Source organism: Aquila chrysaetos, chromosome 7 (assembly GCF_900496995.4).
Source record: "Aquila chrysaetos chrysaetos chromosome 7, bAquChr1.4, whole genome shotgun sequence".
Classification (NCBI taxonomy): Eukaryota; Metazoa; Chordata; class Aves; order Accipitriformes; family Accipitridae; genus Aquila; species Aquila chrysaetos.
Genome location: NC_044010.1, coordinates 27,856,109 through 27,873,680, shown reverse-complemented (window position 1 = coordinate 27,873,680; position 17,572 = coordinate 27,856,109). Strand labels below are relative to the sequence as shown.

General features: G+C 41.6%; 3 protein-coding genes across 17 annotated transcripts in view; 1 reads left to right on the top strand and 2 right to left on the bottom strand.

Annotated features, from left to right (window-relative positions):
• GABPA (GA binding protein transcription factor subunit alpha) overlaps nucleotides 1-8,877 on the bottom strand; it is a 29,036-nt gene extending 20,159 nt beyond the window's left edge. Inside the window, exons 1-5 of one of the 5 annotated variants that reach the window (XM_030021125.2) lie at nucleotides 7,465-7,895; nucleotides 6,089-6,179; nucleotides 4,834-4,934; nucleotides 3,077-3,221; nucleotides 2,100-2,184 (exon numbers count right to left, since the gene is read on the bottom strand). In XM_030021125.2, the coding sequence (XP_029876985.1) occupies nucleotides 2,100-2,184; nucleotides 3,077-3,221; nucleotides 4,834-4,910 (307 nt within the window). In that variant the 5' untranslated portion in view covers nucleotides 4,911-4,934; nucleotides 6,089-6,179; nucleotides 7,465-7,895. Of the gene's footprint in view, nucleotides 1-2,099; nucleotides 2,185-3,076; nucleotides 3,222-4,833; nucleotides 4,935-6,088; nucleotides 6,565-7,464; nucleotides 7,896-8,683 lie in introns of those variants that run through there. The other 4 variants (XM_030021126.2, XM_030021122.2, XM_030021123.2 and 1 more) reach the window with 4 other exon arrangements.
• On the top strand, nucleotides 7,968-13,686 carry ATP5PF (ATP synthase peripheral stalk subunit F6). 7 transcript variants are annotated; one of them, XM_030021138.1, is made up of 4 exons: nucleotides 7,968-8,145; nucleotides 9,784-9,972; nucleotides 11,234-11,358; nucleotides 13,563-13,686. In XM_030021138.1, exons 2-4 carry the CDS (start codon nucleotides 9,803-9,805, stop codon nucleotides 13,589-13,591), a joined length of 324 nt encoding a protein of 107 aa, XP_029876998.1. In that variant the 5' UTR covers nucleotides 7,968-8,145; nucleotides 9,784-9,802; the 3' UTR covers nucleotides 13,592-13,686. The 7 variants fall into 7 exon arrangements, with proteins under 7 accessions (XP_029876998.1, XP_029876999.1, XP_040980866.1 ...); XM_030021139.2 differs by lacking the exon at nucleotides 7,968-8,145 and adding an exon at nucleotides 8,994-9,017; XM_041124932.1 differs by lacking the exon at nucleotides 7,968-8,145 and adding an exon at nucleotides 9,067-9,086.
• Nucleotides 13,687-14,146: 460 nt separating this feature from the next.
• Nucleotides 14,147-17,572, bottom strand: part of JAM2 (junctional adhesion molecule 2) — a 40,257-nt gene continuing 36,831 nt past the window's right edge. For 3 of the 5 annotated variants that reach the window (XM_030021130.1, XM_030021134.1, XM_030021131.2), the window contains exon 8: nucleotides 14,147-16,056. In XM_030021130.1, the coding sequence (XP_029876990.1) occupies nucleotides 15,872-16,056 (185 nt within the window). In that variant the 3' untranslated portion in view covers nucleotides 14,147-15,871. Of the gene's footprint in view, nucleotides 16,057-16,984; nucleotides 17,001-17,572 lie in introns of all 5 variants that reach the window. The other 2 variants (XM_030021133.1, XM_030021132.1) reach the window with 2 other exon arrangements.

Here is a 17,572-nt window from a genome sequence, read left to right as displayed (position 1 = left end):
CACAAAAGTACTTAAAACACAGGTGTTTCGGGCGGGGGGGGGGGGGAAAGAAGGGGGGGGGGGAAAGCAAAGAGAGGAAAGAAAAGAAAAAGAGAGAGAAAGAGAGAAAGAGGAAAGCGAGAAAGAGGAAAGCGAGAGAGAAAGCGAGAGAGAAAGCGAGAGAGAAAGCGAGAGAGAAAGCGAGAGAGAAAGCGAGAGAGAAAGCGAGAGAGAGAAAGCGAGAGAGAGAAAGCGAGAGAAAGAGAAAGAGAAAGCGAGAGGAGGAGAAGAGAGAGAGAAAGCGAGAGAGAAAGCGAGAGAGAGAGAAAGCGAGAGAGAGAAAGCGAGAGAGAGAAAGCGAGAGAGAGAAAGCGAGCGAAAGCGAGCAGAAAAGAGAGAAGAAAAGAGAGAAGAAAAGAGAGAAGAAAAGAGAGAAGAAAAGAGAGAAGAAAAGAGAGAAGAAAAGAGAGAAGAAAAGAGAGAAGAAAAGAGAGAAGAAAAGAGAGGGGGGAAGAGAGGGGGGAAGAGAGGGGGGAAGAGAGGGGGGAAGAGAGGGGGGAAGAGAGCGGGGGAAGAGAGGGGGGAAAACAGGAGACGAGGAAAAGAGCGAAAAAAGAAGAGAAAGAGAAAAAAGAAAAGAGAAAAGAGAGGAAAAGAGCGGAAAGAGAGGAAAAGAGCGGAAAGAGAGGAAAAGAGCGGAAAGAGAGGAAAAGAGCGGAAAGAGAGGAAAAGAGCGGAAAGAGAGGAAAAGAGCGGAAAGAGAGGAAAAGAGCGGAAAGAAAAGAAAAAGAGCGGAAAGAAAAGAAAAAGAGCGGAAAGAAAAGAAAAAGCAGCTCCTTGTGTCCTTGTGCTATATGGTCATGCACCTCAGTTTTACATTAAAGAAGAAAACAAAAAACACAGGAAGAAAATGGAAGATAATAGTGAAGATATTTACCATGTGCATCCTTTTGAAAATGGAAGTCTAAGCACTGCATACTGCAAGTTACTGGCAGTTAAGAGCAGTTATTCCAGTTCCCTGAAGGATATTTCTACTCTATTTTTAAAAACAGAAAGGTAGTTCAATGCCCATTACATACAGGGGAACTGAGTATTCAACCTAGCACTAGTCACCTGACACTCAGCATCAAATGCAAATCATCAGTCTTAATACTGTTAATACAAAACAGAAAGGCTCTCTTCTGTCTAATCTACACTTAAGCCACAAGAAAACAAAACATGCTCCCCAAATTTTGCTAATCTGCTTGCTGACATAACTCAAAACAGGTATCAAAGATACCCTAGTCCAGTAGGAACTTGTCACTGTTTGAAAATATGGCAACAAACATCTGTAGCTGTTCCCAGTGCCCAACATAAATGTTGTCTTCAGTGAGTGATGGCAGTCCTTCCACTCAAGACATATGGAGGGGGCAAAGGAGAAGAATAGGACAAAATGCTAAACCATTGTTTAGCTACTAATTCCTGAGGATTCAACAAGGGAAAATCCTGTCATACCTGATAATACAAATAAAAACTATGCATCAGCAAATCCCTACCCACCTGGTTAATGCTCCTCTGTCACAATGGTTTACACTGAATTCTCATCCAAAGAAAACAGCGGATAGTGATCCCAGCCTTTCATACCAATTTTCAGTTAGCTACATATACTCTCATAATCAAATCGTTCATGAAGCACACAAGCTCACTCACCTCAAAGATTAAATTGTCACCTACCTAGACAAAAATCTTTTGCCTGCTTAGATACTTGGCCTGGTATGAGTAACTACTCACCCTTAATGAAAGCCTCATACTGTAACTGTCACTATTTGACTCAGGTTTTGTTTGGGTTTTGTTTGGTTTTTTTGGTTTGTTGGGGTTTTTTGTTGTTTTGTTTTGTTTTTTACTTAGAAATTGATATGAAGTTACTATAAAAAATATTTCAAATAGCATCAGTCCATGACATTTATTTTAATTACTATTACTTATAACCACAGTACACAATGAAAGAGACATTCTGAAGCTACATGACCATTCAGTGATTTTCTCAATTTTACATCTAGAAATAGTAGGGGATTGGGTTTGCTCACAAGCACACCTACAATATTAATTTCTCTGTACAACAGACAAATACAACTGCTTACCTTGCCTAGATATTACTTGCACACTGAGTTGCACTGTTCCATCTGTTTTTACTCCTTGATCAAAAAGGCTTCGATCTGGGTCCAGCTTGATAAAAGCAAAAAAAATTAAAAATATGTATTAGTCTCCCAGTTATAACAAACTTATTCTCCTTTAAACTTTAGAATCACTTAGTGTCTGCAGCAAATTTTCTGAAGAAGCATGCAAATATTTTTAGTACTATGTAGACACAGTACATGACAGAAAGAATTCGATCAGAATTTGAAACTTGCCACTCTGTTCTGTTTAAGGTAGTTTCACTTACAGGGACATTTTTTAACCTAAAAAAAGAAATGCAATACTTTCACTTTGTAAAAAGTATCTACAGTTCCTTTTCTTAGTTTTTAACACCTTCATAACAATTCTTGTCTTTAAAGCAGTATTCTCCCTGTTATTTCTGGAGAAGCCACGGATGTCTGATTATAACTACAAATAAAACATGCAGCTAAACACAACACGAAACAGTTATACTGTCTAACATGAACATGGTGATGCCTGTAAAAATAGTGTGTGTGGGAGGGATTTCTTGAGTAATGTTTTGCTATCTATGTACCTGAATAATATAAAAGCTTTCTCGCTTTATTCAGATTCAAAACAAGATTAGACTCACAGAAGTTCAGGCAGCAACAAATTATGTGGGCTACCTCAAGAGAAGATAGTATTGTCGTTGCTCTAGTTCTTCTTTCACCTGCAAGGTGGTAATTTTTTCCTTTCTTACCCTCACTCCAGGAACCCCAAAAGTATTTTGATTTTATTCACACTGAATTAGTGTGTACTTATTAAACGGTGTGATGATAATGAACCTGACATAAAATTAAACTCTTAATTGTAATGAATATACCAAATGAAGTGTGAATCCCACAAACAATGGAAGAAATGGACGAAGTATGTAAATGCTTCTCCATTAAGCGGTTATATCTTTCATAGCCTTTCAATTTACCTGGATATCTTGGAGACAAATTTCATGTGCATCCAAGGAACACTGCAGTCTGGGTTCCAGCAACTTCTTAAGATTTCCAATTGGTTCATTGATGTCAATAGCTTGACTCACAAATTCTGCTGTGGTGTAGGTTTGCTCAACGATGCTTAAATACCAAATTAATACAACAAATCATTACCTACATGTTAATACAGTTGGTATAGAAAAGCTTAAAAAAAGTTAGAAGTAAACTACATAAAAGGTAATACTGACTCCGAAATCTTAACACCATGCAGAAAAACTCTTAGCCTGAGTAGAGAGTGAATTACTACGTTCGGTCCCATTGATTTTACAGTCGTGTAACTCTTCTTTTACCCTGTTGCCGTTAAAAAGCTAGGTTAAATACCAAGATCATTTTTAGATCACCATTTTCAAGAGATTAAGTCATGATTAGTACATTATACATTATTAGCTTGCATGTAGAGTAAACTAATTCTATTTGCCTTGCCTGGACTATACTTAAAAGATATTCAGGTTAAAAACAAAGACAGAAACTTAACAGATAGGGAAAAAAATGAGAAAACGTCCACTCTCATACAGAGTAATTGTCCATGTCTTTTCACCAGTCAGCACAGGGATAAGCTTAATGCACACGAGAGAAAACTAGAAGGAACTACAGCAACATGGAGCCTTGAAGGAAACATTAGTCACATGTCATGGTTGTCCTGCACTAAAATGACAGTATTGGCGAAGGCATTCAGAAACATCAATGTCATGGGACTCGTATCTTAACGACGCCAGACAGTTGGTCTCTCTTCAATTACACAGAAGGAAATCAGAAAGTATACAGACATAGTCAGTTTGTAAGTAGTAAAAATATACAAGAAGCTTAGAGAAGAAACTAGTAAGTGGTTTTGAATCAGTTCTCCAAAACAGGATCTTAAAGAGCAGGTCACCTACCAGCCTCAGCTATTTCTATCCAACACATTAACTGCCTCTCTGTGCTTTCAAAAAAAGTTGTAAAAATTAGGAGGGAAGCATTAGGAAGGAAAAAAAACAGGTTGAGGTAATTAAATCAAAGGGTATCAGACTTCGGTATCTACGGTTTCAATGGCCCTAACAACAATATAGTCAGTAGATAAAGAACGTCATTTCTGCTCTGTTAAAAAGCAAATGACCCTGTATAACAATAAAGCAATGGACTGGAGAAACTGAAAGGTTCCTCTCAATTACAGAAGGATACACTGAAGCTGAAAGGTTTGCAGCATGTACATATATTCCTACAGACATGAAAGTAGGGTAAGGGAACTACTAAGAACTAGCAAGAGATAAACAAAATGGTTTGGGATTTCAGCAATTAAGATTGAAGAACATGATAGCACTATACTGGTGTCCTATAGTGGCTACAGTTCCACTTGAAGAAAACGACCATTTAATTAAATTAGAAACAGAAAAACTGAAGAGAGCACAAGCAAAACTAAGAACTTCATATCCAGCAAGAAATTTGAGAAATTGTGGGAACAATCAATAGCAGGATTATGGAGATCATACCAAGCCAGTTACTTCTGCCAGTTTAAACTTACTTCTTTCGCCTAGCTAGAAAACATTTGTACTTATGACATAACCATGGCCATCTCTGAAGCATTACGCAATACCCAATAATAAATCTGAATGACCAAACTTAGTATGTGCAGCCACAAATCTGGAACCAATTAAAGAAAACAAATAAATAAATGAATAGCAGCCTAAGGACCCCAAAAAGCAAAGACAGTACATACCTTTCTTCAGTACATTCCTGTTTCTCAGTTCCATCAATTTCTATTTCTATCAGCTCCTCTGCCTCTCTCTTAGTCATGGCTAAAATGTCTTAAGAACAGAGCTATGAACAGAAAAGAATTTTTTTTTGTAAGTCACAGACCAACAAAACTAGATGATGGGTTGTGTCCTATCAAACATTTTTTAAACCAAATACCAGGATAGCTTTTTAAAGACAAAAATTCACTTAAAAAATAAAGCCAAAAGCTAATATAGACTTCACAAAATAGGTGACAATTGCTGTTCCTCGAACAAAGATTCTAGGGGCAAATCCAGGACTATAAATGGACATTAGCACAAAGCCTGACTTTCTTGGAGGCATCTGAATTTACTGAATGTTTTTGTTATGGGCCAGCTACAGCTTTTAGCAGCTGGTTGCAAAGAACTTCTTAAAATTCTTTGAAAGTTATGTGTATTTTGCCATCTGGATTCAGCTACATACTACCTTTCTAGCAAAGCTGAAAGATGCTGCTTATAAATTTAAGTAGCATTTTACATAAAATGCTGCAACAGGAAGCCAGACAGAAGATCCATGATTTCCTCACAGGCAAATAAACTCAACAATAAAGTGTTTATTGACTGTCCCCTTTTTCCACCCATCCCTCTCATGGGCGATCACTTGATGATACATGCATAATGAATGAATCTTGTGAAGTCCCAAACTAATGCAGTATGTTAGCAATTAAAAGGAAAGCTATTCTGTGATGATATTCTCATTGACACTGCAAATTTTCATGCCCTGTACAATACTGGAGTCTGTTGGAACATAAGGGGGAAACAAAAAATTACAGGATTTAGTCTGTAAAGACATAGTTTGTATAATATTGTTTCACTAACCATGCCATACATCGTAAGTATGAAATACATACAATAAAGAACTGGGCCAAATTATATCAACAGTTTACAATAAACACCACCAACAACTCAAAGGAAAAGGATTAGGCAATGAGTGCACAGAGGAAAAAAAAATCACAGTAGAAAAAGCAAAACATGGTACTATTTAAATATCCACAATAGAAGAGAGTAGCAAGGTTTCCATCCTGGAGTCATTCTTTCCCAGGGACTACTCTATCCAAAACCCAGCTGTTAGTAAGAGAATTTATTAGAGACAAGTTAATAAGGGAACTTATTAAACTTTAAAACTTCTCAAAAAGAATAGAAACCAACTAAGTTGTACAGTTCTTACAGAAAACGTTTAAAGAAATTCAAACTATTCATCTTATTATCTCCTTCAAAAACTATTATGTAAAATTAGTTTCGAAGAAATCAAGTGCTGCATGTGATATCAATCTCTAAGAAGCTACCAGGGCTAGACAGAACATAAACAGAACCTCATTAATATCTCACCACTAGAAGCAAAACCAGGATCTGTTCTGCTCATAGATCTGGCTCCATGAAAATCCCCTAACAGCCAGGGTAGGGTCCACAGAACAGAGTCCTGGGACTCCAATTTCCCTATAACTTAATCTTGTATATCATCTTCATGATAAAATGGGGAAGAATGAAACACTTCTGAAGAATGCAAACAAGCTTAATTAAATATCTGAAAGAACTGACACCTGCATGGTTACAGGTGATCTGGTTGACTGTTAAAAGATTTTTTTTAAATTTAAGGTTTGACTCCCTTACTGAAAACTCCCAAAGAAGCTAACTGGTACCATAAAAAGGGGGGAAATTCTTCCTGTATTAGCAATCAGATTAAAAACCCAAACCAACAAGAGTAAATTACGATTTCTCTTTGTGAGGAAGGGAGTTTACCAGTAAGGTCACAAAAGGGGTTAGGCTAGGATTTCTTTTCCTCGACATATTCCCAAGTTATTTATTGAGAAAACTGTGCACACCTGCAGAAAGAACTCACCATCTTGAATATTTCTGGCAGAAAATATTCAATATTTGTAAATGCTAACTGATGCACAGTGAGTAAATATTATAACTGCACAGTAACTGTATAGAATTAGGTAAGACATTTTGAAGTCCTTATGGATTAGACTCCAAATTGACAGCTGGACCACTAACTCTCCACTAGCTCTTCAAGGGCGGTTTGCAGTTGCATCTCGCAGGCTCTGCTACATTTCTGGTGACCCTGGGAAGGTAGGAGAGGGGAGCACAGGCACAGACAGCAGGTACAGAATAAGGAAGAAAGATGGTTCCATTGAGCACAGATGCAAGACAGGGAGATGACAGGTGGAAAGAGGAAGAATAACATTATGAAAACATGTAAAGTCATTAACAGTAGAGAGAAACCTAATGGGGAAAATTATTCAGTCTTTCCTACGCTAGAATAGAGAGACTCCTGATGACACAAACATTTCACACGAAGTGTAGCAAAATTTGTTGCTACAGGATGATGCAGAGATTGAAAGCGTACATAGGTTCAGATGGGACTAAGCTTCCTGAGCCTTCCCTGAAGGCTACAGAGAAACAAGAGAACTCAAACAGCCTGGCTTGCTAGGAGGGTCAATGTGGCAGCAATACTACAATGGCAGCATTTGTTTGGAGAAACATAAAACCGTGCTTGCTTTGTGGAAGGTACTGCCTACTGATTTCTGTTTGTTTTTATTTTTCTTTCAGCCTAAAAAGCTGTTAAGACTTACCTGCTATCCAAGAAGGAATCTGACCATAATGCCCAACACAGACCTCTGCTACCGAGAAGGCACCTGTCAACAGAGACTTTTTGTCCCCTGCCATGACAGCCCAGTGCTACTCCAGTATCTTTTACAGTTTGGCTTTTACAGTCAGGGGAGAAGTCCCATTGTTCTATTAAGATCTATCTTTTCTTTCCCCTAGAACACAAGTAACGAGCCCATCATGATATGGGCACAAATGCTACTAGTAGAATTAGCATTTGTTATCCTGCCAGGTAACTGTAAAGCAGCAGTAACTCTTGGAGCCCGTATGCATTACCAGGTGGTACTGAAGCCCAATCACTGGAACTACCTGTGCTCCCGAGAAGCTCCGGTGTTCGTGGAGCATTCGGTACTATCCACCCCTATTATTATTCAAATTGTAAATACTAACACAAACTAGGTAACAAAGCAGACTACCTATCCTTTACAGATCAGCTTTTACAAGTCACCAGCCAGGTCGGATTAAGACAAAGACAGGGGACCACTAAACGGGGTGGAGTCATGCCGGCTTTCAAGTGTTTCCCTTCCGTATCAACAGTCAGCAAATAAATCCGAACTGGCAGAAGTGGCTGTGCAGCACGCACCCGGCCAAACACCAGGAAGCAAACTACGCAAGATGCGAAGTACCCTCCTATGTTTTCAGCCAAAGTAAGTTTTTACAGGCGGACGTAAATTTTTACGCCCCGGAGAGGACTCGCGGACCTGGCTCCGGGCTGCCTGACTCGCCCCCCGCAGCGACCACAGGACCCGCGGCGGGAGGACTTCGCCCCCCTCCCGCCCCCGCCGCGCCGGGTCCGCCGCGCTGCCCGAGGGGCCCTTCCACGCGCCCCGCCGCGGCCGCGGGCTCCATTTCCCACTCCCGGGGCGGCCGACAGCCCGACACGGAGGCGCCGAGGCCCCTCAGCACGGCGCGCCCCAGCCCGCTCCTCCGGCGGGGGGGCCGCCGCCACAGGCCCTCCCGCGGGCGGCGCCGCAGCCAGGCCGGCGCAGACCCACGGCCGGGCGAGACCGCTCCTCCCCGCAGGCCCCGGTTCTCCCCCCGCCACCCCGCCCGCTTCCCCCCTCCTCCTCCCCGCGGCGCCTCGTCGTTGTTTGAACCCGAAACGGAAATGAGACTCGCGGCGCCGGGGAGAAACGGAAACAAAACAGGGGCCGGGCCGCCGGGCCGGGCCGCGCCGCGCTCACCCCGCCGCCGTCCGCCGCGCCGGCCCCGAGCGGAGCGGCCGCACGACACCTCCCGCCGGCCGCGGCCCTCGCAGCTCCAGCCGGTCCGGGTCCGGGTCCGGGTCCCGCCGCCGCCGCCCTGAGGAGGCCGTCGCGCGCTCGGGATTGGGCAGCGCGGCCCAGCGCGGGCCCGGCGGGGAGGGCGCGCCGACACCGCCACCCCCCGCGCGGGTGCGGGAACTACAGCTCCCGGCAGCCCCCGCGCGCCACCAATCCGGGGGCGGGGCCGGCGCCGCCTGTCACGCCCGACCGTTTCCCCCCACCCGGAAGCGTATCGCCTACTTCCGGCGGTGACGGTTAGTGGCGGGCTTTTTCCGTGCTCCCTCTCTCTCCCCCCGCGCCTGGCAGCCGAGCGGGGCCCTGCGGTGCGTGGGGCGTGCGCCGGGGCGGCCCTGGGGACCCCGTGTGCGCGGCCGTGGGGCTCGGTGCTGTGGCGGCACCGGGCCGCGCGGACGGGGCGGCTTCCCGGCGTGCATTGCGTGGGGGGGAGGCGGGGCGGGGCGGACCTGGGGCAGCGGCGGCGGCTCTCCCCCAAGGTGACCGGAGCTGGGCCGGGGCGGCCCCGCGGCGCCCCTCTGCCCTTCCTCCCGCGGCTCCGGTGGGTGCCGGGGGGTGGCGGCTCTTTCTCCGTCTGTTTGCGCTTGGGGCATCCGGACCCTGGGGCTAACGGCGGCTCCCAGCCTCGCTGCCTACGAGGGCTCCCGGGGCGGGTGAGGTGGAGACAGATTGCCGGGGAGCGGTGGGGCCGGCGGCCGATGCTGCTGCTGGCTTCGGCTGGGTTAGAATTGTTACTTTTTCTTTAAACAAGACAAAACCCGAAATGCCCTGTCCGTCCCGGTGGCGGTGGGAGCAAAGTCGGTCGCAGTGCGGAATTGAAGGGTAGCAGCGGACTCGGTGGTGCGGGGCTCTTCGGGTTCGGCGGCTGCTTGAGTTTCCATCCCGGATTGCATCCTCGTTTAAAACTCATCTCCGAACTAAATCTTTTTGCTTCTTTACGCGTTTACATTGCGGAAAGATCTAACTAGTTCTGTGTTTCTCGTTTGGCTTTTTTTTTTTTTTTAGCTAAAACACTAGTGTCACGATGATTCTGCATCAGATTCTGCACCTTTCTTCCATTTTTCGCTCTGCTGTTTCCACTCACTTGCGCAGAAACATAGGGCTTTCTGCTATTGTCTTTAATAAGACAAAAGAGCTCGATCCAGTTCAGAAGCTCTTCTTGGACAAGATCAGAGAATACAACACAAAGAGCAAGTAAGTAAAAGAAATTATTTTAAGGCTGATGGCAAAAGGGGGAAAAAATGTTGACTTTGACCAATGCTAAAATATGCTAGCTCTGTAGGTTGGACTCTAAATACTTACGGTATACTTTCTTGAAACACTTATTGATAGTGTCACAAGTGGGAAGGCTTGTTCTTGCATACCTGACAGAAAATGTCCAATTTTTTCCCCCTTAAAAAAAAAAAAAAAGTAAAGCTAATGTCATTCTTTTGGGGGAGTTAAGGCACTCAATTAAGGTTTTTTGCACACTACATGAACACACCAGTATGTTACTATTTGTCCACCTTTGTGCTCTGTAAGTAGACAAAAAAAAAAAAAACAACTTTTTTTTGTCTGGGGAAAATGGCTAGTCTTCAGTCTTGTTTCCAGAAGCTGAATGGAAATAGCCTCCAAAAGCAATTGAGAATTAATGGAACTGTGATGCTGATTCATTAAACATCTTAAGTTAACAAGCAGTTCATTCAAATGTAATCTTGGAGTCTTGTAATGTTTGAATGAACTACTTAAGAGGAAACTAAGACTATCATAATTCTGTGTAATTTATTTTTGGGAATTATTCTTGGGAAGGAAATAAGTCACTTCTTAGTTCTACTGCAGGGACATGTGTGTTTCCACACCTACAAATTAGCCTGTATAGGGAGGCATGTTTTTGGTGGCTTTACTGATCATAAGTGACGTCTGTGTTGGTACAACTGAACATTGGTAATCTAAAGAGTTATTATTTTAATTATTTTATATTTGTATCCCAAGAAATTCCTGTCCAAATCTATATGAATGCAAGGTGCCCTGTCTCTTGAGGGTTTTTTTGCTTGCTTAGTATTCAAAACACGTTCTCTTTGCAAGAACTGTTAAACTTTACTAACCAAGATCATGAATTCAGAAATAGCAGAGGTACAAATCGCATTTTGTTAGGAAATCACACCTGGAACAAGTGAAACTAAGAGCCCTGAAAGCCTGGATGCTCAGTGTAGTTTTGTCTCAAAAGGCTACCTCTGTAGTTTGGATTTTCATCATTGGTAGTAGAAAGCCTGTACTTTACCCTGAGAACCTCCTTTATGTGTAAGGTAAGTAGGCCCTAAGGTGTATCATATCTGAACTTTTAGAAATATTTTAAATGGTTTGATTTAGTTGATTGTCAGAGAGGTTTTTAATTCATAAATGGCCATGAAAATGTAGAACTTCCACATGAAATTTCAGAACTCAACTGTTAATCAGAACTTTTAATGTTTTTTAGGCAAGCTGGAGGGCCTGTTGATGTAGGTCCTGAATTTCAGAAAGACATGAATGAATCCCTTGCTAGACTTCAACGAGCTTATGGTGAGGGAGATCTAACCAAGTTTCCAGAATTTAAATTTGAGGGTGAGTTAACAATCTTACTGAATTCATAATTGCAAGTAAAGACATGTTCACTGACCAGTTTTCTTAATTCCCATTTAGTTTTTATTTGGACCATTAATCTCATGTAAGATGCCCTCAGTGAATCTCCTTACTTTTGCACAGTTCACATCTGATTGTCTGAGTGTTGTGTTTTTTTTTTTTGTTTTTTTTTTTTATTATTTGCCTTTTCCAGAAGAGATGTGGACTCACTTACACCAACGCTTAACAAAACCAGCAGTCAGATCAGGCTATCCTAATTACCCTTCACAGACCCTAAAGAAATAGCCCAGGCCCTACCCTTATATTTTTTTTCTCATTCCCCCAAAGAGGTCAGCAGACTCGAATTTGAAAACCAGTTGTCTTATGTCATCCAAACTGCAATTTGTATATTTTTGTAAGCTCACCTGGAAAGCCAGTGATTTCAGAAAATGAACATAGAACTTAACTTCATTACTGATGATTACTTCATGACTAAATTATATTAAACCTTTTTCTTCAGTTATTTGGATATGACTTCTGTTTGTGTTAGCATGTTTTCATATTACCCAGATTGATTATGACAAGAAGAATGCTTGTGACGAATGGTTTATCAAGAATGCAAAGAAACTGCACAGACTCTGTCTGCCTTAAGACATAAAGGCAACTTAATTTTTTTACAGACAGGCTCATTTCTATAGTTCTTTGTTTCTTTTGCTTAATTGTGTAAGTACAGCTCAGTCTTCATTGCTTACAAGCAGTTGTAGCTAAAGTCTGATTTGTGGGGGTAAGCAGCTGCTGTCTTTCTCCTAAGCTGTAAGCAGCTGGTGGCTGGGATTCAGCAATCTTGCAACCGTGCCAGTGTATTTGGTTTACATGGCAAGGTTTTGGGGGGGGGGGGGGGGGGGGCGCTGCAGGAGTGGCCTCTATCAGGAGAGGCCAGGGGCTGCCCACACATTGGACAGAGCCAGTTCCATCTGGCTCCAGAGTGGACCCACTGCAGGACACAGCTGAGCCAGTCAGCGATGCTGGTGGTGCCTCTGTGACAACGTATTTTAAAAAGGGTGAAGAACACTGTGTCTATTCTCAACCCTCCTGTGGAGGGAGGAAGGGAAAGAGTGAAAGAGAGCATGAGGCTTGGTGTGCATCTGGCAGCCAGCCAAGGTCAAGCCACCCTAGTCAGTGACTTCTAATTCTGATCAGACTAACTGGAAATTCTAATTTAGACTAGGAGCACACCTAAAAATGTTCTGGGTCTTGGTGGTATTTCGGTTGGATTAAGGAAGAATTTGGTATCAGATTGTTACTGATGCAAATAAAACAGAGCATCTGTAAAGTAGCATCTGTGGTGGTTCCCCCCCAGTTTAGGGATGTGGTTTCTTCATATTCAGTTTTATTTCTGTGTAATATGTGAAACAATACGTGTTAAAGTTTAGGATTTTTTTTAATAATGAAACAAAATATGTGTGACCATAGGAACAGAACAAAGGTGGGGGGAGACCATGTTCTTTTACCACTGTTGCCTATCCTTAAATTAATTTCAAGAGGTTTTCAAAACTAAGTGGCTAGATGGGTAGAAACTTAAATTTTTGTCCTAGTGAAGGTTACTATAAGCTGAACCTTAGCTCTCAGACTCTTTGTAGCAAGGAAAACAGGCATTAACAGCCCACCTGTCAAAAGCCCTAACCCTTCTGAGTTTGTACCTTTGACATCAAGAACTCCTTCCTCAGTGTTTGTATGTGGAGAACATCTGTTAAGTGGAGTTGAAATTGTGCAGTCCATTCTGTTAATCAGCTGTAAGACACTAATCAAGAGGAAAGAAGAGCTTGGTTACTTGTTCTTATATCAGAGCTCTGTTGGAAATAGAGTGTTGTGTCCAGTAATGTTCTGGTTGACTTCTTCACTTTCTCTGCTGGCTTCTCCCTACCCCAGGTGTTGCTGAAAGCTGTTTTGGCAGAATGTTACTCTCTTAGAGATGTTATGCATAATGTTTAAGGCGGAAAAGACTTGTCTCCAGCATAGTTTATTCTTCGGTGCTTCCCACATCCAATCATACCCCAAAACAAAGTGGTGTAGACTGCAATGTACAAGAGTTTGCTTTAGCTTTCCAACTTAACGTTTAGTTTTCTTTGAATAACAGATGAACTGTGGTGTTCAAGGCTGGAATAAAAAGATACTAATGACTTTTCTCTCTCCCCTTCCTCCTTTAGAGCCCAACTTTGAGGAGACTCCAAAGTGATCTCTGCAGGTTGTACACCAGACAGCAGTGTACATCAATGGAGGTGCTGAACGTGGCATCAGTTGTAACTTAATAAATGCAGTGTTTCAGTTTGATTTCAGAAGCATCAATAAGTTCTTAACTGTATGGTAAGCAGTTAGCTATGATCGTCAACTCTTTAAGTGACTGAGGCATCTGAGTAGTGTTTCTCAATGTTAATTGCAAAACTCCTTTGCCAAGCTACATTTTAGTGCTGAGATGTTGTAACACTGATAATGATACACCAAGAAGGAACTACTTGTTTTTCTGAGTTTGTCACATGCAAAAAGCTTCTGTAAAAAAGAAAAAAAAAATAAACAAAAAAACCCCAAACAAAACCATGAACTCTCAATCTGTAGCAAAGCCCTATAGTAGTGCTGGATCTGCACAGCCAAAAGCATAGGCACAAATATACTAATTTTACACTGCATCAGTGAACACGCAAGTGATGAAGTGTTACTCTTACAGAAACAACTGAAACCTGTTAATGAGGCTGTGACATTTAAATTTCAGTAACTGAACTACTGACACAAACACTTCAGGTTCTGAGGAACTATTTATTTGTGACACTTCAACAGTTAGGGTCCAAATACTACAGCTTGAGTTGTACTGGCATGATTTTTCTTCAGAATGAAATTACATAGGCAGTCTACAGAAAGTGAGAGGGAGAGACTTGTGGAAGAGAAGCTGTAGGCATTTTACATTAGACAATAAAACACTGCTTGAGCCCCAGTTACAGGAAGCTTTACTCTGTCAGGATGGTGAGTTTAAGTCTGCACAACTACTTATGCACTTATAGATGGCTTTAGCAAATCTAATATAATGGCAAGGTACTAAGTCAGAATTGCAGGAGAGTTTGAGTCCTTGACAATGGTGGAGACACAAGTAGTAGAAGTAGTGGTAGCAAGGTCATCTATGAAAGTTATTTGAATAGATTCTTCCAAGTTGCAAGAGTGAATCCTGTATTGCTGCATGTATACATGAACAAAATGAGAAGTCTTCACACAAGTTGACTTGTATATTCAATTTAGTTCTACCTTTAAGTTAAGTTTTTTGGGGTTTTGTTTTTTTAAAAAGCAATCGCAGACAGTTAGGTTAACTAGATCTAAACATTCGCAGTTTCTATTTTCAGCATGTAGTACATGGAAACAATATTTACAGAGCAGAGGTCAAAAGATCCCTTTGATACTTTTGTATAACAAGTAGTCATTTGATGTCCCTCACAGAGGCTGAAATCTTCTAAATAACAAAGGACTTGGTATGCTTGAAATCCTAAATGAAGCAAACAGGGTTATATAAGTAATGGTTCAAAGATTTTAACCAGATTAACAAGTAGTGTACATTTCAGAAGAAACTAAGGCATGGAGATTGAAAACAAGCATGCCTGAAGCACTGTTAATTAATGTTTACTCTTTTCTGGACAGGGAAGTCTGCAGAATGCATGCTACCCAGAATAGGAGTAATAACATATTAAAAAATACTAGTATCAAACAGCTCTGTTGAGCATCTGATTCATAAGTGCATTAATATCGACAAACAGATAACACAGCTTTTCAAAGTTCGTTCCTTCCCACTCAGAGCAACCAGGTAGTTGGCCTCAGTAAGTTTCTTACATACGTATGAGGTGAAGGAATAACCTTATGTTATTTAGTATGTTCTGATTAAAGAAATGGGTGGCATTCAGTGAACTTTTAAGGTTACTAATGTAGCCTTAAACTGTAGATAGTGAAATTAAGTTGCTGCTAGTTGAACCTTTAGTTGGAGCTCCTATCTGAAAAGCTGGAGCAATGTATGTGCAGTTAAAGCCCTTGAGCCCTCTCACTGAGGAAGGGGGGAAAAAATAGTTTAGCTTCCATACTTAGTCAAGCCTTCTGACCCACATTAATCTCAGAGGAATTAAGGCCCAATCTTTCTCTCACTGCTGCCTTGGACTGTGTCTGAATTTGTTTCCTTGTTTAACTGCTATGTACAAGCAAGGCAGAGTGGAAGTCTTTCCAAGAAATGGCATCATTAAGTAGACAGTATAGAGATGATATTGCCAAATAGTGTAAGGGTGTTGCCTCTTTAGTTTATCTGATAAGAGGAAACATAATCATGAAAATGGCAAAGAAAAAGAATGAAAGAAGCTAATACAACAGAGAAGTGTAGAAAGAACTAGGTTAAAGGCAACCAGGTAAAAATCTGGTTAGTGTGGTAAAGAAAATAGAAAATACGGAGGAAGGTGCTGTAGTTGCATGGCACTTGAGACTGAGTAATAGGAAGCTATAAATGCAAACAGAGATAAGGTATCTCCAGGTATTGGTGGCATGTACGGTTTGGCAGGTGTGGGGGGCTGTGTGTGTGCAAAACCATCACAGATCTAAGGAATTTTGAAGTCATAAAACTACTTAAACACTGCTGAATGCAAAATACTTGCCTTTTCACTCGTAGATCGATAGTTGGTCTTTCTGTTAACAGAACAGGAAAGCAACATAGGTTAAACTGTGACTTTTCTGGTGTTAGTTTTAACCCTTTGAGAACCTTATTTATGAATGCATTTTCAAGATTTTGAGCAATCCTTAGGGTTTATTTGCCTCTTAGAAAAAAGTTACAATAACAAATCCATTGAATGCTTTTAGATAGCTGTCATTATCTCATGAACCACTGTCAGATTACCTTCCCTAGCTTGTCTTTTCACATCTTCCAGTTATGCTTTTTGTCTAGTTCATGGCCAGTATAAATCACACAGTATTTCAAAGTAATATTTGTATTTCTCTTTAGGACATTACTCTCTTTTTTTTTACCTGCTATTACCTGTAAGTGGTAAGATAAACTTCTAAAAGAAAAAAAAAAAAATTGGAGGCCAGCCTCCAATGAAGCATACAATTTTAGCCTTGTGGGGGAGCGCTAAATTAGCTTGAGGAATTCTGACTTGCTATTAAGAAATTTAAGTGCATGAAATAAATCCATATCAAAGGAGTAGACCAGACGCCCTCAGAAAGTTTCCACCAGTCATATTTTTATAAACCATTTCCTGAAATAATCTGTAGACATGGATATGAGGACAGGTCAATTTGGTTCTGATCATCTTTTGTCTAGTTTGAAGAGGAGACAAATGCATGCCTGTAGCTGAGTTAGGGGTGTAAACCATAACTATATAAAAAGATACATCTCTGCACATTTATCACAGTAATAACGCCTAATTCATTTTCTGAACAGCATGATGGTTCTAATAAGGGAACCAGCTGGTGTGTAGGATCAGGTTTATTTCAGTGTTCAAAAAAGCCACTACAAGAATCGTGTGGGAAAGGCCTCAAACAATCATCACAGTTACTAAATCAGAAATGTAAATGAAGTTTGCAGTGATTTGTGTACTACTTGCATCAAGATACTTACTGGGAAGAGCTTTGCTCTGAAAAAGGGAAAAAAAAAAAGAATTAGCACAAGAACAGTTTCCTTAGCTGATTTAAAGTTCTTTGAAATAGTTATTCAGATCTTATTCAGCTCTTCAGTTTCTAGAAGGAGTTTCCAAACTAAATGTCTCTTTCTGGTGTACTGAATTTAAACAGAAAAAAGATTAGGTTGCTTTCAAGCGTAAATGAACTTCCAAGTGAACACGAACTCTAACAGCAGCTCCGTTAGCCTGTTACTTTCAGGCAGCAGACCTTCTCAGACCCCGACAAGCATACCTTCTTGCTGTGCTGAACTCTACAAGGCACTAATGTAATCGCTACGGATAGGATTGCTTGGTGTCGAGCTTTTTGCAGCAATCCTTAAAAGCAAACTTTCTCCACGTGCACTTTCGCCACGACCCAGAAGAGGGAGCCAGTTAATTTAGTTTCCCCTTCATCAGAACGCAGCCGCGCAGACCTTTTAGCCTACAAGTGAACTTGCACGGCTTGTTTTTATGTTGCCTTTCTTTGCCATTCGCTCTCAAAACGAGAGCAGAGCGGCTCCAGGAGCCAGGGTTCGGCTCGCTGCTTT

Coding starts and splice junctions, on each gene's coding strand:
- ATP5PF (XM_030021138.1), top strand. CDS start 9,803: ATGATTCTGCATCAGATTCTGCACCTTTCTTCCATTTTTCGCTCTGCT. Junction 9,973..11,233: donor GAATACAACACAAAGAGCAA/GTAAGTAAAAGA, acceptor AATGTTTTTTAG/GCAAGCTGGAGGGCCTGTTG. Junction 11,359..13,562: donor TCCAGAATTTAAATTTGAGG/GTGAGTTAACAA, acceptor TTCCTCCTTTAG/AGCCCAACTTTGAGGAGACT.